Source organism: Parus major, chromosome 5, assembly GCF_001522545.3.
Source record: "Parus major isolate Abel chromosome 5, Parus_major1.1, whole genome shotgun sequence".
Lineage (NCBI taxonomy): Eukaryota > Metazoa > Chordata > Aves > Passeriformes > Paridae > Parus > Parus major.
In genome coordinates, this window is record NC_031774.1 from 52,714,155 (window position 1) to 52,737,190 (window position 23,036).

At 40.9% G+C, this 23,036-nt stretch overlaps 1 protein-coding gene across 1 annotated transcript in view; it reads left to right on the forward strand.

Annotated features, from left to right (window-relative positions):
• Positions 1-23,036, forward strand: part of KIF26A (kinesin family member 26A) — a 64,027-nt gene that overhangs the window by 35,288 nt on the left and 5,703 nt on the right. The window contains exons 3-10 of the mRNA XM_033515253.1: positions 282-465; positions 12,458-12,667; positions 14,627-14,720; positions 15,215-15,477; positions 15,726-15,909; positions 16,205-16,364; positions 18,026-18,188; positions 18,738-22,116. Of these exons, the coding sequence (XP_033371144.1) occupies positions 282-465; positions 12,458-12,667; positions 14,627-14,720; positions 15,215-15,477; positions 15,726-15,909; positions 16,205-16,364; positions 18,026-18,188; positions 18,738-22,116 (4,637 nt within the window). The remainder of the gene's footprint in view (positions 1-281; positions 466-12,457; positions 12,668-14,626; positions 14,721-15,214; positions 15,478-15,725; positions 15,910-16,204; positions 16,365-18,025; positions 18,189-18,737; positions 22,117-23,036) is intronic.

A 23,036-nucleotide genomic window follows, 5' to 3' on the forward strand; every position in this document is an offset into this window, starting at 1 on the left:
ATGTTAGTTTTTTAGGATTCAGATGTCAGGCTGTTGGGGGAAAGAAGGGCAAGTTAGATTATAATTGAAATTCTGTTGCTGGAGAAATAAACTGAATATTTTGCCAGTAATTTTTCTACCCATGTTTCTTTTATTAGTGTCCTGGTGGCTTGTCCTTATGAAATCAGATTAGAATGCAATGACCTGATTTGTTAACCAGACAATGAGCATCTGTTTGTCTGGTTCCGATTCCTGTTAACACCTAAGTAACATTTTCCTTTCTTGCTATTACTTTTATACAGAGCAGCACAGAAGCTTAACCTGTCTTCGAAGAGAAAGAAATACCATCCACCCCTGCCACACACACATGACTTCTCTATTTATGCTACTAACTTTAGTGGCATCCTGCAGCTCTGTCCTCCCCCAGCACCACCATGCCTTCTGAGAGCTGTGTCCAAAATCAAGGACAACCCTGGCATTGGAAAGGTAACTGTGGATTTCAATATTTTAAAATATTTTTCTAGACAAATTTTAATTGGGCTGGAAGCTTGTGGCCTAGAACAGAGCTGGATAGACTCAAGAAAAGGGTCTTGGGATAGAGAGAGAGCCATATTCATTTGAATGTGCCTGAGTGCTGTTGCCTCCTGCGCACTCTGCAATGAGTAAGAGACAAAATTTCCTTTGACATCCAAGTGCACTGGTCCAAACCCAATGCCCATACAGGCTTCAGCTGTGGAAGAAGCAGTGTCTGTGTTGCTGGCAGGACTCAGGCACTGGTTGTGTCTCTCTGCTGAGGTTAAGAAGATATGCTGAGGAGGCTTTGTTTCCATCTGCTTCACATGTCATTGTAAGGGTATGGAAATGGAGTAGCAGTCTTGCCAACTTAGAAAATGCAGCATCTTTGAAATTGAAGAATTCAAAGTTTATCTAAAATTAATTAAAATACAGCCCAATTACTTAGAGCTTTATTCATATTTATAACTGTTTAATCAACGACACAACAGAGTCTGAATACTTATTTATATAGCCTACAAGAGATTAGTGTTTGAAGATAGAATTGAAGTATGTAATGTGCACAGGAGAGCTAAATTATGCACCCAGAGTAACTATACAAATCAGCATTAACATAAAGAGTTTGTCAGCCTAAATACCTGGAGCTGACACTTGCTCACTGAGAATACTCTGTATTTCCTAACTGGGTTTGTGCTTAATGGAAAATAGAAGAGTAATTTGGGCTATTTTAAGCAGGTGGAAAGTCACAGAGGAAAATGGATTGTTTTTTTTCTCCTGCTTTTCCACTGTCTTAAAAAAGAGGTTGTAATGATGGAATACAGTAAACCTGGCACAGTAATTTAGACATTCCCAGGTGGAAGAGGGTTTGCTAAGGAATGTCCTTTCTATGTGTGAGTTTAAACAAAACCCATTTGTTGTGCCTGGTTTTTTTTCTGTGAGACTTAGTGCTTGGCCATGGCACCAGGAATAACAGGGAGCATGGTATTTCTGAGACACTTGCCTTAGAAAGATCTTTAGAGTATGATTGTATATCCTTGTGCCTACAGCTCAATAAAACTGTCTGTGCACTTGTGTGCCTGCAGCTGTGTGTAGCCAAGAGACTTCAGCCTTTTTCCTGTGCTTTGAGGTGGCTGGAGGAACTTCCCAGCATGACTTGTACCTCATGACAAACACTGGTTTATCTGGTCTCTTCAAACAGATTAACAAAGTCTGTGATCAAGTGCATGATTCCAGAGGGCAGGAGGTAATATAATATGCCTTGGGTCATGAGCTCTACCTACTGTTCTCATTAGTGAGTAGAGTGGGGAACTTTGCAAGGAAAAGCTTCACAAGAATTCCAAGGATATGGCAGGACCCTGATCAGCTCAGCTGCGGGAGCTCTTCCTCCAGCACAGGATGGCTGTCTGTTGACCCTCAAAATGTCTGTTATTTAGCTCTCAGCTGAAACATTAAAAACATAGAATCACAGAATATCCTGAGCTGGAAGGAACCTACAAGGATCACAGAGTATTGAAGATTCTGTTTGTGTGATTCTTGGGGATGGTCCTCTGCAGGGTCAGGAGATGGACTCAATTCCAACTCAGCATGTTCTGTGAATCTGTGAGGGTTCCAGCTGTGTCCTTCTCACCAAATACTTTTTGACCACAATTTGGAAGAATCCTATGCTTTTCTGGAAAAGATAACAGCTCTCTGCTAATTGAATCAGCCCTTTAGTTCTTGAGTTAAGATTTAGAGCATCCAGATGATGATGGGGTAGGCTAGTTACCAGTTTTAATGCTCCTCAAAATCCAAAGGAGTAATTTCTGGAACACAGTGTAAGATATGCAGTACCTACTTACTAAATGTGTCTAAACCCATTCCACTTTTGCAACTTTATGAATATCAGGGTTTGCCTTAAAAAAACTCCTCCAAGAATAAAGCTTTTTAAAATAAATTAAAATAATTAATTAAAATAAATTAAAAAATAAGCTTTGAAAAAAAAATTATGAGTCAGCACAAATGAAATTTCATGTCTGAATTCTTAGAACTTGTGATCCAAGGAGAAGTGTCACTCCTCACTACCTCTGTACTCCTCTGTAGGTGTTCTTTAATACTAAAAATTCATAGTTTCACCTTTTATGATCAATGCCAAACAGCCTTTGGTAGCGTTTAGCTCACTATGCATTAGCATTCTCCATTATTTCCTACTCATCAGCTTCTGCTGATCAAGATTTACTCAGCTGGTGTCTCATGATGAGGGTGACAGGAATAAAATAATTACATTTCTTCCTCACTGCTTTAAGTATCACAGCAATAGAGAGAGCAGTCAGTAAACACTGGCAGTTCTGCTGTGGTCCTCTGTTAACGTCAGTCTCTCTTCTAACAGCTTTTACTTTACACTCCTCCTGGTTATCATTTCCCTCAGCTTTTTCTTGCAGCCTGTCCAATAATGAGTATAAGATAGACATATGGAACAGAATCACTGATGAATTCTGGAGTCACTTTTTCCTACCACAGCATCTGTGGCTATGATTGGTACTCTGTGGTTTGGGTGATCATTCCCATGTCAGCAGTGTCCCTCACTATTACTGTGTGGTTACAGTGGGTTAAGCAGCTGGTGAGGCAGCCTTTTCCTCCCTCTCCTCTGAGAAGTTGTGTGAGAATGAAAAATAGAAGTAACAAACTGGAAACCCATGCAGTGTCCAGGATGCTTCAATGAGAGGAATGTGCCTCCCATTATGAAAAAATGAAGAGATGAATGATATGCCAACTATGCCAAAATACTATTTATTCTCCGTGAGTAGTGCCTGAATACTACAGTGACTAATTATTGTTTGTACTGACACAATCTGTGCAGTCCCATTTCTCTTGTAAATCCACTGGAAGCTTAGAGTAAAGTACATGTTGAAGCATTTACAATGGAAAGCATGACTGGCTTTCTTTATTGTCTCTGCAGTGGTAATTCTTGACATTTATTCCATCCACTGATACTCAAGGTTGGCTCAATATGTTGTAAGAGACACAGCAACAATTTGGAAAATGTGATATAACTTTTGTGGCCAACAGGGAAATTAGAGTTATTCTGAACTGGGTGATGGGCCAGTTGAATCTAAGGAACTGATTGAAAGTAGCATCTGGACTATCTTGTGTTCCTCTATGGTGTCAAGAACTGAACAGGTCCTGCCACTGGTTGTGGGACCTTGTCTTGAACATCTGAGCACAGCAGACATTTGGGGAATGGAAGAGGCTTGAGTTCCTGCTTTTCATAAGCTGCATGGCTGCAGCAAATGCAGTTAGTGTGCATTGTGAGCACTGCTGGGCGAGGCAAGAATGTGGAGAGATCATGATGGCCAGTTCTTCCACTTGCACTCAGTTATTGATTATTTGAGTCCAAGATTTAAATTTATTCTTAATTTCACATCATCATTTCCATGCATATCATCCATTTCTTCTGTGGTGAAATTGCTATATAGCTTTTATGGTTGAATACATTTGTTATTAAAGACTTGCTGCAGCAGAGAGCCCTTACATATCTTCTGCAATTTGTATTTATAGTTTCTGACTGTTTCAAGTATTCTTCTGGAAGGTGGAAAATAAATGTCTTATTAATTTCTTTACATTTCAGAAATACCAATTTTTTCTGCTTCTAATAATTTCAGCAGCAGTGTGTGGACTTGTCCTGTGATACAAATCTTTAATTAAGCCTTTTGCTTAATTTTCTTTAGTAAGACTGCAAAATGTTACACACTCTCACAGGTGCTTGCTGGTGTTGTCAACACGCAGGAATACCAAGCAGGGAAAAGTTGAAAAAAAAGCACAATTTAGAACAGTAGGTCTGCCTGGGACCTGTGTTTCATACAATCAACAGTAATAAAACTCATGCACAAAGGAAGATCCCTCTTTCAATTCAAACTGGATACTGAAAGGAATTTTGCACACTACTGATAAATGTTACGTTGCAAAATTCATAGCTTTCTCTTGAATGTGCCAAAATCAGAGTCCAAACCATTTAGTTGAATCCTACTTAAAAGGCAATGATCCAGTGCACTATGATTCTTGTAACTGAATCATTTTTGTGGTCTCTCTGGGTGTTATTAACTTTAATGTCAGAATAGTAGGAAAGACGTCTGAAAGCCATTTAATATTGTCACTGGAAAGAAGTTAGATTATGCTCAATTTCTGACATTAATGTGCTACTTAAGATAATTTATCATATTGTGGTATTAAGAAAGACATCCTTTTTACACTGGTTACTATATAGCATTCTAATGTGCTATTTTTCTTTAGCATAGTGGAAAGCTTTCTTCATGCAAAATGTTATTTTCTGGGGTGCTATTCAGCTCATTCTTTATAATACTGCATCACTTACAACAGCAACTTTAAGTGCTTGTCTCTTCCAAGGATTCTGTCAATTTCTTTAATGTTAGAATGACAGAATGCTCCTATGTGAGACAATTGAAGTGGAGCATTTAAAGAGAACCTGAATTGTCAGACATGTTTCTTGGACAGGTATACGCATGCTGCTCTCCATTTATGAGTTTAAGACATTTACTTCCATTTATGCTTTACTAAGCCATAGCTAAGGTACTGATAATATGATTTACTGATCATGCAGGGTTGTCTTAAGTGTGTTGTATCCCCCATTCAGTGGTTCTTATGATGGTTTGATGATGGATAACAAATAGGTACTTAATTTTGTCATCTTTACTACTCCTCGTTCCCTAATGACTGAAGCGTTATTTTTGATATAAGTCATGTATCACAGGAAGTTCTTGCCTATTGATTTAGGTACCACTGTATCATCCAAGGTGCTTGCATCCCTGCCAAAACACCTTGAACTGCAGAAACAAAAATGTGGAAAAGTGAGATAAAAATACAGACGTTCTTGTACTTCTTTTTTTGCTATTACATTTTTTCACCTTAAAAAAATGAAGTATTTTTCCTTCATGTTTTCTGGGAGTACAGAATCAATTCTTTTTTAGCAGAGTACAATATAGAAGTGATTTTTTTTTTCCTTTTTGTTTTAGGTTCTCCCACGGGAGCTAGATGGTCTATGCTAGCGTGGTGATTTTGCATATAAATTTGCCATCCATTGGTAGTGGCAGTATATGAAAGGCTTGTAAGAGCCACCCACAGTAAACCAATTTAGCAAGGGTTATATATCTGTCAGTTACAATTAAATCCATGAGAAATATTGGCTCTGAACTAGGACTTCCGTAATTTGATTTACACTGTAGTTGAAAAATAAGTGATTTTATTGGAAAATGGTCTTTATTCAACGGAATGTGAATTCTTTGTAATTTCTTGGTGAGAAATCTTAATTCAGAATGGTGGGTGTCTAAACACAGTTATTTAATTAACCTGCTGTTATACGCCATTTTGTGAACATTGGACAAAATTAACTTCCTGGCTGCACGATGCCTGTCAAGGATGCGTGTTTCTAGGGAATATTTAGTGTCCATTCAAATTTGTTATAATGACATTTATTGCTAAAGACCAAATTGCTTGTTCATTTAGGGATTATGATACTGCTGTAATGCAGAATATGACCAGCATTTTTAGAATGGATTCCAGTACAGTGCCAGCACCTTCCCAAAATACGGACAGACAAAGTCAGAGTTTATTTTAGTAAGAAAGGCTTCAGCGCATGTATTTTAAATTTTTAAATGCTTTTTGATCCATTACTTTTATTTTTTTCCTTCTCATTATGTCTAGTATGAAACTTGACAACTATATAAGCATCAGATGCTAACAAAGCGTCACTACAAAAACATAAACACTGCACATCCATTGATTTCCAAGGAGGTACCATATGTTACAGTTATGTCTGTGCTAACATACTTGGCTGGGTCAGGATCCTAATTTCCTCAACATTCAAAGTGCCATGGAGTGCAGTCATTACCTAGTGAATTAGTGGAGTCTTCTCTGTCTACACATCTGTCCCTAATTAAACTGTGTTGAGTGTTTGGCACCCTCCACTGAAAGATGAATGACCAATTTTCTAATAAATACCTACATACATACATACATATATATATATACACATAATATTTTTTGTATTTGTTGTCTAAAACATTTAGTAGAAGTCCATAATAGTCTTAGGAGCAGAATTTAAATCATCTGGTTCTTTAAGTGTGAGATGGTCCTTCCCCGTTCTCTGGTCTCAGAGTTTAAAGCCTTTCCATCTCTCTTGCTTGTGGGGCAATGTATGAAAACCTGATTGTCAATCTCCTGGCTGTTTCTATCTAGAGTTATGTAGGATTGTGTTGTTCTCTCTTTTGACCAGTGGCTTTTTTCTCTGCAAACTCAGGCATGGACAGGATTTCTTCTGGGACAACACATGCCTCACTGGTTGTGGAGTTTTGTATTTGATTGTGGTTTTGTGATAGCTCCATTCAGTTCAGATCCAAAATATATGGACCTTACTAGAAAAAATTTATAGCTTGTCTTTGACCATCAGTCTCACCTTCAGTTGTCAGTTGCTTCAAATTTTGGGTTTCACAGGTTTTTGGTCTGCCTCTTTATTTTTCCAGACCTACTTTTTGGCACTAACATACGCTTGGTGCTCTGCACTGTCTTGATGAGCCCTGAAGCCAGCCCATTATTGTGGTCAGTGTGACTCCTCTGTCCTGTTCTCCTCAGCTCCAGCTGGTTCAGTTCAGAGGCAGAGGGCCTCTCCTTGCGACCCTTTGGTGTGAAATGGGGTATCCAGTATCAGAGGAGGAGGAGCACTGCAAGGAGAGGAAGGGCTGGTGCCATTTAGGATGTACATCCCTCAGTTTCTGAGATATGTTGATGTTTAGGTGAAAACTGTTAAATATCCATCTAGCTTTGACTTTCATAAGGGTTAAAGATCTCAAGGTCTAGAGTTTTGCCTCAGGACTCCAACAGGTTGCTGATATTTGAGTGGATCTGTAATTCTCTAGTGATCTCATCAGATGTTTCTAAACCTTTATGGGGTTTGGCCCCAGAGTCCTCCACTTGTCTTCTATGCAGAGGACTTCTCTTTTTTCCTCTTTATTTATTTATTTATTTATTTATTAAGAAATCCACCCTTTTGCAGGTTTGTCTCCTTTAAATCCCATATGTTTATATAAAACTGGCGTGATTTTTGTTTTTATGCTTCAGATTCCATCCCTTAGATTTGCCCTTGCATATCTGGAGCAAACGAATTCTAGTGGCTGTTTTCTTTTGTTGCCTTTCTTTGTCCTGACTTCCATTGTAGGCTGACAAATAAACTTAAAAAAAATAAAAAAAAATATTTGATTACTCAGAAACCCTCAACCTTGCCCAGTGAAGGTTAAATTTACACCCATTGTTGTGCTGGGTGACGGACCTCTGACCTTAGGCCACCCATTTCTAGAGCTTTTACTAATTAGATTCTTGTTTATTTATTTTTTTAATTCTTTATCTTGTAATGACATATTCAAGATATATTTACCATCTTCTTTTTCCAAGCACTTTTGATTTTAATGGGATTTGCTAAAACAATTCTGCTGACCTCCTGATTCCTGCACCTACATGAGTTTGGAAAAGCTGAGTAATGGAGGGTGAACCCCAGTGTACAAACCCTACCAGATTAGTCAGTTAGTTAATGAGAGACTTCATTTGTTTCTGTGATTTAGACTCTCTTCAGGCAATGAGAAAAATTATAATAATGTGCAAATATTGTGATATTTATGTTTCTTTTATTTTTATTTGCAGAAATTGAAGTCAAATACAAACCTAGTCGGTTTTTCTATCAACATCCTCATTAAAATAGTCTCTATCCAGTATTCAATGTCTGCATGAATGTCTATGTACAAAGTCTTATATCCTTCATAATTACGAACTTCCACTCGTAATTATATTTTTACCTTGTGTCGTTCTCTGCATTGAAGAAGAAAAAACAAAAGGGGAAAAAAAGTAATGATACCCACTTTTAGCAAAAAGGGTAATTCTGATCACAGAATGGGTCTCTGTGTGAGCTCTCCTTAAGGAGTATAAGAGTTGTGAGGTGCCCTGAGCCTGAGATGACTTTTTTGAAATCACCAAATTTGTATTGTGTTTTCTTCTTTGTATTCTCTCTCTTTCTCTCTCCCCTTTCCCCCAGTCCTTCTAGCTCTCTTCTGTTCCCATCCCCCTGACCTGTTCTTTTTCCTTTAGACCTGTCTTACTCTTCCATTTCTTTATTAATTCTCCTCTAAATTCCTTTTCTTGTTGCTTCCTTTCTTTGTACAAATGTTAGCAGCAGCTGGTACCACTGCAGTTGGAGTCCCAGAAACCTGGACATACTGTCAAATAATTGCCCACAAAAGGTGGGATCTTAAATGGGCCTGAAACTAATTGCACTTAATTCTAATAACTCATTTTCATAAGCAAATAAAAGTATTCAGGTGCAGTCATTGCTGATTTTCTCCCTAGTTATGGGCCAAAGTTGCTTTCAAATTTACAGCCCCAGTTTTATCCTGAATCCTCCCTTCCCTGCAAGCCCTTGTTTCTGGATGATTTCCTGCATCTCATATTGTCTCTACAGGTGAGCATGCCTTTTGTATGAGAACTAGACAAAGAGACCCAGGAGAAGCTGCAGTTAAATTGATCCTTAAGGCAAGAGCCATGCTGGCTCTATAGTACTCACACTGCACTGTTTTCCTGCAGTATTAACTCCAGAAGAATACTGGGATGAACTTCGGAGCTGAGACTAGAAACCTGTCACTTAAGATTGGTCCTCAGCCACAGGCATGCAGGAAGTGTGAGAAGAATAAACAGTATTACATCAAACCTTTCCTTTTTACACACAGAAGCATGTGCATGCACCTGGGATCTGCCTGCTCTTAGTTTCTGCTCTTGTGAAGGGATGTGTTTGAGTAATCTTTGTGCTTGATGGTACTTCCATGAGCATTCCTGCTTTTTCCCAGAGCGAAATCAGTCCGGCTCAGCATCATGAATGAGTGTGGCACATTATAACTCTACAATTACTGATAGATGTCACTTGCAGATATATTTAGTGGGCAGGGAAACTAAATGTGAAGTCATTGTTTTTTTACTCTGCAAATCAGCGTTTTTACACAAAACACTAAAAGAGGAAATCCCTCAAGCTGCTTTTCTCTCCCCTCTCACATTTGTCTTGAAAGCTCACTTCCATTGTGAAAATGAGGATGACCCTTGAGACCTGTTAAATTTGGGATCTGATCCATTATGTGAAGCTATTTTAGTATCTTTCTGATTCAGAGAGGTGGTCTTAAAAAGCTAATTTGTCACACAAGGATTTTCTGTGGGTGAAGCCATCATTATGTTTAGGGGGAGCAATACTCTGATGGAGGTAACTTGCTGTTTAGGTCAGAAGCAAACCAATTTTCCTCTTATCCAAGCTCTGGCTCCTATAATCTAATAATAGATGGAAGAGAGAACAGAAAGGACTGTTTAGATAAGTGCTTTGAAAACAGCATATATTTTAAAATTCATTTTAATCAAGTGACCCTGAAGTGGGCATTTATACTTACATATATTTAGATGGCTTTTTTTGTTTGGTTTTTTTATTGTTGTTGGGGGTTTTTTTTGTGGGTATTTTTTGTTTGTTTGTTTTTGTTTTGTTTGGTTTTTTTTTTGCATTTTATTTTGTTTTGGTTTGGTTTTTTTTTTGCCCTGAGGGAGGTTATTTTTTATGAGCACCTTGGTAGCATGTCAAGGTTGAGCTAGCAGGCTAATACACAAAGCTGCTTCATGCAGCTTTTATGGGGAAACAGCCTTGAGTGTGTCACCTCTGATGCACTTTGCTTTTGAGGCAGCTGTTTCATTTATTTTAAGGTTTGCTTGTTTTCTGGGACTGTATTTTCATATTTACGTTACAGTGAAAGGCGAAAGAAAATAAAGTTGGATCGGGGACAGCTTGAGTCAAGAGGTGGAAGAATTTGCTGTTATGTTTGGTGGAGCCTCCTGCAGTGTTTGTGGGAAGGATTGGTTGTCTCTTAACCTCTTTGTTTGGAAGAAATGTTAGGAGAAAGCTTTTTAGAGCGGCTTTGTGGAAAATATTTCCTTTGAGAGTGCTTGAGGAATTGTATAAGGATGCCCGTGTACAGCTTAGCCCCCACAGAGAGAAGGAGATGGAAGAAGGGGACAGTTGAGAACTTAAATGTTTGAATTACCTGCCCTCCCCAGCTGGTAGAGGCAGGGACAGTTCAGCATGGTGCTTCCTGCTGCTCCCACATCTGCTGTGGATCATCCTGGCTTGGCCACGCATTTCACTGCACACCATGGGTGCAGATGTGTCTGCTGTCACGTTTTCATCTTGTCTGGTATGAGGGCCAGTCCCTGAGGGTGGCTCAGCCTGCTCTGGTCTCTGCTTGTTGCCTGCATTTCACATGCTGTGCTTTGCTGAAGTAGGTTTTCAGCTTTGGTTCTTCCTTTGCCAGTGTCTCTATGGAAGTGATGGGGAGGTGCTGACTGCAAAGTCCAGTTTTTTGGTAAAGACACGAAGAATGTGTTCATGGAATAAGTGCACACCATTTTAATGACATAATGTTCTTGAAACGAAGTAGCAGTCAAATTGTCCTGACACATTTTAGCAAAGAGCTTACTGAAACAGAGAATCATTCTTTATTAGAGACAAGTGCTTTTGAACCCAGCTTCTACATGCAATATCCAGCTTGGGGCTAAAAGTGAGCCTGACTCATAGAACCAGAGAACTGTCTAGGTTGGAAAGGATCTTCAAGATCAAGTCTAGCTGTTAAACCAGCACTGCCAAGCCCACCACTAAACCATGTGCTTTAACAGGAGTGGGTGTTTCGTGGCTCAGTAGCTGTGTTGCAGAAGATGAAGGTGCTGATGGGTGCATATGGAAATTGTTCCAGCTGTACACTGTGGTACATCACTGTGGTATATCACAACCACTGAGGCTCTTCAACCACCTGCTTAACTCTGGTGCTGTGAGAGTTGTCTGGTAGTTGAAAAAGGAGATTATACTGTTGTTCAGCTTGTTACTGAAACATTTCATATGCTGTGGAAAAAGTAATTCTCACTGAACATTGCTTTTCTCTGAAGTCTGATCTGCAGTGCAGTTCAGAGTTGAAGTTGCACCTGTAATAGTAATTTACTTCAGTGCAAGGTGTATAAAACATGCTGGTTCTGACATGGGAGCATTTCATAAGGATAAATGGTTGTAAGTGGGTGTGAGGCAGTATTTCACAGGTTTTTAAAGTAAGAGTATGATTTCCAGGAAGCTTAAAAGAAGCAGGTGTGCAGCTGTTGCTGAATTTTCCTGCGACCCAGTCACTTGGCTCCCATAAAGTGCTTTGGAAATCACAGCTAGCATGTCGGAGCTTTCTAAAGATACTGCCTTAAAAACCTGTGTGTAGGAGACCATAATTTGTACTGCTGCAATAGAAACAGAACCTTGTGAGAGATTTCTTTTCAAGCTTTTTGACCTTTTATTGGCTTGTGGTTTGGGGTTTTTTCCCTTCTTTTTTTTCCCCCCATTAAATCTGCAACTAACTGCTGAAGAGCTTAGCAATGACAGCAAAAGGCAGCTGCCTGGGACAGTTGTAAGAGAAACACCTTTTTATTAGAATAATATGAATGAGAAATTGAAAGTTTCTAGACTTATTTCAAATGCAGTAGCTGTCTGAGCCCTGTGTTATTGACTGGTTTTCAGAGTGTCCTTTCAGTCACATTGGGTACTTGAAACTAAGGAGACTAGAATTTTCTTTTCTTTGGCATCGTATTACACCTACAGAGGATCATACTTGCAGATCAGACATTTATAAATTGAATTGGTAAAACTGGAACAGTGTCAACTAAAGAGAAAAAGTGCACCTTTGAAACCTAATTAGTTGATTGAAGACCCCAGGCTGGAAAATCTGGCTCTGTTTTTGTCCCACGGTTGTTCTGACACACCTAAACATTACAAACAAACACATCATGGGAAGGGGAGTGGGTTGGGAGGAATGTTTTGCATGTGTTTATCTGTAGCTGAGAACTCAAGCTGTTGCTTTCTCTTGAATCCTTGCAGGTGAAAGTGATGGTAAGGATTTGCTCCTCTCAAGGAGCACACGAAACGTCTGAATCCATGTCCTTCCTAAAGGTTGACCCACGAAAAAAGCAAATCACGTTTTATGATCCAGCAGCAACGGGGCCTTCCAATGCAGGTCACAGAAGAGGTGTTGTTGCTGTCCCAAAGATGTTTGCCTTTGATGCAGTTTTCCCCCAGGACGCTTCACAGGTACTGGAGTCACTCACATAAACTTCTTGAGTCTTCTCTTGGCCACTGCATTTGATTGCCTGAAGAGTTCCTTCTGTTTCTGGGGAACTTTATTTGAATGACTTGCCTTAATGCCTGGAAAAAAACCATGGTAATTAATAGACAAGTTGGTAAATTCTTGCATCTTCTGTTTAGTTAAGATGTAAAATTAAAGAATAATATCTGGGGAGATAGATTTGCTGACTAAATTACCTTCTCATGCATTCCCTTGTTAGAGAAAGGCACACCACCAGCTTGAAATCTGGTTTTTCATCCAGCTAGGTTTTAACCCATTTGATGGGACTGAAATAAAGTTCTTCCCCACAGCTTTCAATGGGAAATAAACATATGCTTAATGTTAAACTAGGAGGCAAGATAAAGCTAATCCCTTGGGATTGTTAAACTGGAACAGGATGCTTTTATATTATCTGCACCTTTTCCAGTTTGTTTATACTGTGGTTTTGTCTGATTATTTTATGTTGATGGTTGTGCTGATGGTGGTGCATGTTTTTCTTTTGGCCTGCAAAAGGGAGCATTTATTCAGTAGTAGCCAAAGACCTGAAATCTGCTACAGACAGGATGGCTGGTCTTTGAGAGGATTGGGGTCTGCAGTATATCCATTGAGGTTGCACTCATGGACATCTGATAATTCCTTCTGTGAAAAATCTTTGCTTCAGAAAATAAAACCCTAGAACAGCTTTAAAAAGAACTAATTCAACAGCATTTGAAGAACTACACCAAGTCTGAATTGCTGAAAAAAATTAAGGTGAAAAATACAGTGCAAAGAGTCCAAGGTGAAAATAGTCTATTAATGTTGGTAAAATATGACAGTGTCTAGTTCATAATCCCCTCCTCAGATCTTCTCCTAGGGTTTTGTTTAGTTTTTTGGGTCCCAGACTGTAGATAGGAAAGTATTTATTGAGTCTAAGTTCTAGACAGGCACTAAGGATGGAGAATAACTTCCCACACACCTCAGTTCCCAAAGCACAGATAATCCTCTCTGAAAGCTGTTTTTAGATACTTCCTAAGTTCGAGTAGGGTCTTTGTGCAGAAGTAAGCAACAGCAATCTCAACATCTCCAGAACTGGCAGTGAGGTTTTCTTACATGTGCTGCCAGCCCTGCTGCAAGGTGGCTGGTCACAGCCTGTGTGTCTGCTGGTTTTGGCACCAGTCCTTCAGGCTGTTGACCCCAGCTTTGGGATGGCTTTTCAGTTCCTTGTAGCAGGCCTGTTGTGATGTGTTTGGGTGATGTTGGCCACTGCAGCTCCTTCTGTGGAGGCGTTATAGCTGGAGGGAAGCTCGCTGCCATGCAGCTGCAAACAGAGCTTTATCATTTCACTCTAGTTACATATTTACAGCAGCCCCCTTCCCTGTTCCCAGTTGCTGTACTTAATAGATCATCTTATTATGTATTTGAAACCTTCTCTGACATGGATAAACTGGTTTTAGCACAGTCAAGTATTTTAGCAAGTTCTCTTTATTGATGATGATGTTTCCGCTGAAAGAGGAAAATGTGATACTATGAAATCTTATTCATGGATCTTAATGCATTTTCTCCAGTATGGATGTCTTTTTAATTCCTGTGAGCACTCCTGAGTAGCTTAATTTCAGTGGAGTTGCTACTATTACTGAATAGCCTTGGCTAAGCTATTATACCAGCAGGAAGCCTGGTTGGATAGCATTCAGTTTGCTACATTAGTCATAGAATCAATATTCCAAGAGAATAAGTTTAATAGAATTGAAAACTATTTTAGGCTGTAGTAGCATATTTTATATTTTTTTTAAGATAGCATAGTTACTAAAAGAATAGGACTGATGCCATAAAAATGGGGAGAATATTGCGCCTCAAAAATATTGAGTCATTCATTTCATTACAGAAGAGTAGTAAAAACCACAGCAGTATATGCTCTTTCACTTATTTGTCTCCAATTTTTCTTCCAGGCTGAGGTATGCTCTGGAACAGTAGCAGAAGTAATCCAGTCTGTTGTGAATGGTGCAGATGGTTGCATATTTTGCTTTGGTCACGTCAAGCTTGGTGAGCTCCCAAATTCGTTACAGTTAATTACTATGTCAGTCTGGTAATTACATGCTGTCAGCTCCTGGAACAATAAACCTGGAGTATATGAATAGATTAGAATTTCTTTTTAATTAGCTTTGCAAACTTATCACGGTTTATTTCTACACTGTGATTGTAAGTTTTAATTTGAAAAGGTAAAATGTAGCATCAGATTAGCTTATTCAAGAACAAGTTTATGTAGGTGAATTGTGATGAAAATCAAAAGATCAGAGATGTTTGTTTTTAACATTAATTTGCTGTGGGTCCAGCTTACAAAACTTGCAAACCTAATTGAATAAATAGTAATGGATTATTAATTACATACTTTGAATTTTTTCATCTCTTCTTTCCCTTATCTGTGCAGCACATGGCATTACATGTAATGTATTGTGGTGATATCAGGTGGCAATACGAAGACACACTGCCTTGTACAAGAAAGGTTAACTGTGTTTATGTTTGTCTTTTCATTCTAGGAAAATCTTTTACCATGATTGGGAAAGATAACTCCACACAAAGCCTTGGTATCATCCCCTGTGCAATTTCTTGGCTGTTCAAATTGATCAATGAACGTAAAGAAAAAACTGGAACTCGTTTCTCTATTAGAGTATCTGCTGTAGAGATCAGTGGCAAAGATGAAAACCTAAAGGATTTGTTAGCTGAGGTAGCCACTGGCAGCCTTCAGGATGGCCAGTCTCCTGGGGTTTATCTGAGAGAAGATCCAATATGTGGAACCCAGGTATAATGAATATCACAACATAGATTTTTCTGAGCCTGACTTTCTTCTGCTTTTTATTTCCTTTTATCTGACAACAAATATGACAACTTTTAAGCCAGTAAAAAAAATTTATTACTTTTAATTTATAAGCCCTTCTCCCATGGTGTACATATTTGTTTTCCTTAGTGCCCTGGAGATTTAGCATGTTCAGCAAAAAATAATAAAAAAAATGCCCCTGTGCTAATTAGTCATTTTCTTTTATATTCAAGCTTCAAAACCAAAGTGAGCTAAGGGCCCCAACAGCAGAGAAAGCTGCCTTTTTCCTTGATGCTGCAATTGCTGCCAGAAGCACCAGCAAGCCTGAATGTGAGGAGGAAGATAGGAGGAATTCACACATGCTCTTTACTCTTCACATATACCAGTATCGCATGGAGAAGAGTGGCAAAGGAGGAAGTATGAATGAACTTACCATATTGTTCATTTTTTAATGATGTGGTTGGTGTTGCATTAGTTTTACTAATAATTTACAATTAACTTAAAAAGGAAAAAAACTCTCAAGCCAGTTGAGTCACCTTTAACTTTTGTAGCTGTGACTAATATCTGGTTTCCTTACAATTAAATATTAATTTGGTCATTATCCCATGCTGTATTCATTATTCTTTTCATTTGAATGCCTTTTGAATACCAGGTTTGGCTTGAGTCCATGCAAGAACGTGATGCACAACTGTTTTACCCCTTTTTGTTGTAGTGTCTGGAGGACGCAGTCGTTTGCATCTCATTGATCTAGGGAGCTGTGAAAAAGTGCTGAGCAAGAGCCGAGATGGAGGAGGCTCTCTGTGTCTGTCTCTCTCTGCCCTGGGCAACGTGATTTTGGCCTTAATTAATGGTGCTAAGCATGTGCCATATAAGTAAGTGAAGTCTAGTCTGCATTATCTTAAATTTGTGGCTGGTGTTACCTGAGAAATGGATTGTATCAACAATTTACTGTTTACCTAATATGAAGTTAAAGGAAATTCTGTCTGTTTTAAGGTCACTCCTACAGATACATATATCTGTTCATCTACTTGTCCATATTAACATAAGCACAGGCTTTTAAATGTTTGAGTAATGTGGAATTCTTAGTTAGATGGCCAAACATGGTATATATTGGTATATACTGAATTTTGGTGAAGTGTTGGGGAGGGTTTGATTGTTGAAAACAGTGAGGGAAAAATGTCTACGATGTTTTCTTTTCTTCGCTCTCCTCTTTGTTTCCTGGATTTGGAATTTTTGGCTAATCTCAGCCAGCTGGAAATAAGTGAATAATTGAACCCAAATTTCATACAATTTTCTCTTCTTTTTGCAAATGTGAAAATTGTACTGAAATTTTGGAAAATAATTGAGTATTGATCAAGCATGGTCATCAAAGGTTGTTATTTCTGTGTCTTTTTGGATAGTACATATTTTCAATTAAAAAAACCCCAAAAGACCACCTTGTTGCAGATTAGTTTTAGCAGAAGTGAATGTTTAGGTGTGTTCATTTGTGGAGTGTCTGTGACAATTTTGTGTCAAAGACACCTGTGGGGAGCCAGGCTTAAAGACAACAGCCACACTGTAAGCACTCTTACCAGAACTTGGCCTTCAGTCCTTAAATTTAATTGCTGCTTGTCTTAACAACAGCACAAAGTTATAATGCATTATCAGTGGTGTCATTTCACATATTTATCTAGTGATGAATCTCAAACAGGTGTTTTTTTTCTTTCTGTATTAGCCAGAGAGATATTTTCCTCAGGCTACTTGCTAGGTTTGTGCATGGAGTAGAGGATGGATGGATTAAAATAGGGAAGGGCAGATCCTCAACTTGGTCACTTACTGTGGTTTGGTGATCAGGCATGACAGGAGTTCCCTCAGGATGGAACTGCTTGAGGTGGGGCAGTAGGAAACATGGAGCTTCCTATTCCAAGGAACCTTGGGGAAAGATGTCCTGGAGACCAGTGGGTACAAAATGTCATTTGTCTCCTCAGCTTTACTGTCCACAGTGGAGGCTTTGCAGGAAAGCCTCCAGAGATAAATTCTGCTTCCCTTTTGCTATGGCAGAGCAGACCACAGGTGGCAGAATGGAAAGTAGATTAGTTGGGGTGACACTTGTATTTCTGGTATCTAACATTGTTATATTTGTTTAGAGACTTCTTGCCATTTCTGTTGACTTGTATTTCTTACTGTTAAACGTGTTTGCATAGAGCTCACAGAGTGTAGCTCTCCAGGTACTGTGTTCAGCTAAAAATATAGCACTCATGAGCTCTTTTGGGTAGTATGACCTAAACCTATGAAAACGAGTTATCAGTCAACTGGTTTACAATTTGCTGAGCAACAAAATGACTTACCATTCTGTAAATACATAGGCAGATAAATTAAAATATTGGTACCTTTGTGTGTGTACATTTAGATATATTTAAAGTGTGGTCAATAACAGGAGCATATTTCTTATCTTATGCATGCACAAGAGTGAAAATACAGCTTGTGGTGTAAAATTCTGCAAAAAATTTGGTGGTTTCTTTAAATAATCCTGGTGTTTTCAATTTCTGCACAGGGACAACAAGTTGACAATGTTGTTGAGGGAATCACTTGGGAACATCAACTGCAGGACTACTATGATTGCACACATTTCTGACTCCCCAGCCAATTATGCAGAGACTCTCACCACTGTTCAGCTCGCATCGCGAATCCACCGCATGAGAAAGAAGAAATCCAAGGTTGGTTCACAAACAAGCAGAAATGAATTCATTTGAAAATGAGTTTTCCTAACCTCTCAGTAGGGAAACATGGGATTTCTCGATGTGTGGAAGTAATACAAAATGCATAAAATCTCAGGAGAGGAACTGACAAATGACTTGGCACTGAGCCATCATCCTGCTCCCAATCCTTAATCCTGAAATTCCCTTCTTTTTGTTTCAAACACGTATTCTTTCTTTGCTTACATGTGGAACTGTCTCAAAAGCTTCTATCAGTATTAACTAAAAATTTATAAAGGAGGAAGAGAAAACTAGTAAGAAGAAAGAAATGCATATTTAATAGAAATTATCTGAAAAGGTGTGATCGTTAGATTATTATTAATACAGTAAAATCCATGTAGCATGTTATTTTAATTACCTTCCCTTCTAATATTTTCCCACTAGATGTAGTTGTGATAATATACACAAAGCAGAGTATATTGCAATCTGACCTTTTAATAATTTACTGTACATGTATATACTTATTTATCAATTGGTAGTAATAACTTCTCTGTTCCTTGTCATCTGCAGTATGCATCCAGCTCGTCTGGAGGAGAGAGTTCCTGTGAAGAAGGACATGTCCGGAGACCGCCCCATTTGCGGCCATTCCACCCACGAACTGTTGCCCTTGACCCTGACCTTCCTGTCCTGAATATATCCAGTGATCCTGATTATTCCTCCAGCAGTGAACAGTCTTGTGATACTGTCATCTATGTTGGTCCCAACGGTGCAGCTTTGTCTGACAGGGAATTGACAGATAATGAAGGTCCACCAGAGTTTGTTCCCATTATCCCGTCCCTAAATAAGAAGAGAAATAAAGACAATTCTGCAATTGGTAGGAGTTCTGACAAGGACCATTTCAAATGCAACACTTTTGCTGAACTGCAGGAAAGGCTAGAGTGCATTGATGGAAGTGAGGAACCCATGAATTTTGCTTGTGGAGAAACTGGGTCCAGTTGCAGTCCTGTTCCTGGAAGTACAGAAAATCCACAGTCTAAGTTGATAAAGGAAAAAGTATCCTCTCCTTCTGGGGGATTTAAGAAACTGATTCCACAAGAAACTGCATCCCCCAAAAAAGGACATAACCTTTCTTTCCAGGCTGTTGCACCAAGGGGTGGCAATGGCAACTGTCAAGAAAATAGCACACCTCACTTGAAAGCAGAGCTTTCCAAGTTGCAGAGCAGAGCTGACAACAAAATAATAGACTCTGTCATAGAGGGGGAGAGAGAGACAATCAATGATTCCCTGCAGACTTCAAGGTGTAGCCCCTTGAGGAATCCTGAGCAGAGTAAGGCCACAGCTGAATGTGTCACTAAGGAAAAGTCCTTGTATGTGAAGAGACCTTTGCCAAGCCCAGCGCCTCCCCCTCCCCAGCAGAGAGAACACTCCCCAAGCTCCAAAGCTGAGAATTTGGAGCTGGACAATAGCAATGCAATTCGGACTCCTCCTGTGGGAATGAGCAAACAGATGGGAAACAAACCTGAGCAAAATCCTTTAGGAAGCACATTCCTTGTTGGTAGCAACACCCAGAGTCAGTCAGGTGCGATAGAGGTACACAGCTTCAGGTCAGCATTCAGAGGGAAATGTTTTGATCGGGATATACTGACCACCACAGTGACTTTGCAGCAGCCTGTTGAGCTGAATGGAGAGGATGAGCTTGTTTTCACAGTGGTGGAAGAGCTCTCTATTAGTGGAATTATGGATAATGGGAGACCTTCCAGTATCATTAGCTTTAACAGTGACTGCTCCCTTCAGGCCCTTGCATCGGGTTCGAGGCCGGTCAGTATTATCAGCAGCATAAATGATGAGTTTGATGCTTATACCTCACAGGAAGCTTCTACTGGTGTAAATATTGATATTGTTGTGCCCTTTGCTAAGGATCCCTTTACCAGCAGCAGACGTTCCTCCATCAGTTCATGGCTTAGTGAAGTCAGCATTTGTACAATTGAAAGTGATGGAGCCCAGTCTAGTGACAGTTTTGTCCCACAGTTATCTTACAACTGTAATAAGTCCGAGGAACCCTTCAACTTGGACTCATCCCATTTATGTGTCCCCCTGAAAAGTGCTTTGAATGACAGTGGATTTTGCTTCTCTGAGCTAGAGAGTGAGAGCTTGAGTTCCAGCAAGCTTTCCTCAGGCATCAGCAAAAGCCCTCAAACCTCTGAAACTACCAAAGCATCTCAGATAAAAAGTGCTTTTTGTGTCACTGATCAGCCAGTAAAAATCAAATTTAGTAATTCTCGTGATGCTCCTGTGATAGAAACAATACATTCTAGTCTTCCTAGGAAAACAAAAACTACCTCTTCTCCAATCCACAATAATACTGTCCTCAGCTATAAAGAGCTGCAGAATCCACATGGTATGTTTGAAGATCCTTGGCTGTTACGCACTGATTATCACTTGGAAGCAAAACCTGCAGAGTCGCTGCTGTGTCCAAAACCTCACACATTTGGTACTGAGAAGCAGCCAGAAAAGGCTGCCCAGTGTTTTGGCACAGCATCCAGGCCAACGAAGTCACAGACTATGGTCACCTGTTCACAGAGGGTTGTGGATGGTTGTGAAATGGCCTGTAAATCCTCCAATGGAGCTGCAAAGAAGTCAGAAGTTGCGATGAAGATGCCACAGCTGAAGAGAGGAGCCACCACACTGGGAGTGATGCCAGTGTCACATGCTAACAGTACTTTGCCAGAGTCTGGGACCCGAGGGAATTCGGATGCTTCCTTGGCCACCGGCAGCTTGAAATCATCCCTGGGAAAGAAGAATGCACCACAGAAATCAACCATGTTGCCCAGACCAGGTGGACCAACACCTCCAACACCTCCTGTACGTAAATCGAGCCTGGAGCAGAAACCTGTTGGTCTGGGTAACGGTGGGGGGAAAGCCTGTGGCCTGGACTTTGCCAGAGCTGCCACACCAAAGGCTGAAGATGAAGCAGATTTACGGTTGAAAGCTGGCTCTTACTTTAGTGAAAGTGCCAGCTGCAAAATGAACTTGAAGGGTGACCACTCTTTGCCCAAGATGACATCGAGTTTAAAGGTGAAGGCATCAAAGAGTGAAGCTGTGCATCGATATGGGAGCCACATGTCTCTGGAGAGGTGTGACAGCCTGACATCAGTTGGATCCAAAGCAAGCACGGTGAGGGACAGCGGGAGCACTGGTAACAGCCGGGCAGGGCGCTCTGTCCCCAGGCTGGGGGTCCCTCCTGTTTCTTCCAGTATGGGTTTACCACTGCCCTTCACCGCCCCTGCACCTGGTAAAAACAGCCAGGCAAAACCCACAGCTAACCAGAAGGTGCAAGCCAACGGGAATAAAAACCGGGGCCTCTCTGCCAGCGGGTCAAAGTCTCTCAGCTCCTCTGTGAAGTCCCTGGCACAGGCTGCAGGGAAGGGCTCTGGCATGGCCCCTGGTGGGAAGGCAGCTCCCCGTTCTGTGCAGCCTGTCAGCAGCAAACCCGGCCGTGGGACCATCATGGGCACCAAGCAGGCCATGAGGGCAGCCAACAGCCGTGTGAACGAGCTGGTGTCGGGCGGCTCTGCCAAGGCGGGACACTTCCGAGGCTCCACCGACTCTGACAGCGGCAATGACAGTGGCATCAACCTCAGCGACGAGAAGTCACAGATGCCGGTGCTGCCGTCTCCCTACAGCAAGATAACGGCGCCGCGGCGGCCGCAGCGCTACAGCAGCGGGCACGGCAGTGACAACAGCAGCGTCCTCAGCGGGGAGCTGCCACCAGCCATGGGGAGGACGGCTCTGTTCTACCACAGTGGCGGCAGCAGCGGCTATGAGAGCATGATTCGGGACAGCGAGGCCACCGGCAGCGCCTCCTCGGCACACGACTCCATGAGCGAGAGCGGGATGTCATCGCCGGGTCGGATGAGGAGCCTTAAATCCCCCAAGAAACGATCAACAGGTAAGACATGATGGGGCAGGAGGCCAGGTGTTCACTGGTGCTCCACTGCATCCTGAGGATGGAGGTGTTTTGTAGCATCTCTGACAGAGAGGAGGCTTGAAAGGAAGTCACAGCAGGGAGGTGGACTGACTGCATGTGCCTGTGTGTGCATGTGCATTGCTGTGACAGCAGCTACTTGTCATTTATTTTACTTCAAAGCTGCAGGTGTGACACAGGTGCTGCGGTGGAGAGGGCAGGAGAGGTGAGAGTGCCCCGGGGTGCCGGCAGCCTCGCTGCGAGGGAGGAGGCAGCAGGTGGCTGCTGGCAGATGGGGGATGACATTCCTTCCTCCCTCAGCAGGACCAGGACCAGGGTGGCCCGAGTAGGGGTGTTATGGGTGGGTTGGGAAGAACGAGGTGCTGGTGAGTTTTTGTGAGGATTGAATGAGTGACCTGGAGGACTGGTGAGAGAAGGGCAGTGAGAGGAGAGGAGGAGCTCTGCTGCTAGGTGTCTGTGAGGGAATGCCAGAGGGAACCACTAGGACTGTAGTTTAGAAATGAAGGAATGGGCCGGAAATGGAGAAGAGTGTTTGTGAATTAATGAGGACTGCTAAATGCACATTAGATTACCCAAAGGTAAGAATTAGAGCAGTAGGGTGTGTGTGTAAGATGCAGTGACTCTTGGGTTAATGCTATCAGCTAATCACAACATTATTGTATTGCACTCTAATAGTATTTATATTAAGAAATTCTAGTGTGTGTGTGTGTGGATACTATAAGCAGTAGGAAACTGACTGGGAGAGTTGCTTGGAAGGGGCATCTCTGGCTCACTGTGTCTGACCATGCCAAACAAAGGTGGGCATATGGGGGCCAGCTCCCCTTTCCTTCCCTCTGGTGCCTTATTTCCTTATATTTCCTTATTTCCTGCATTTCCCTACTGCT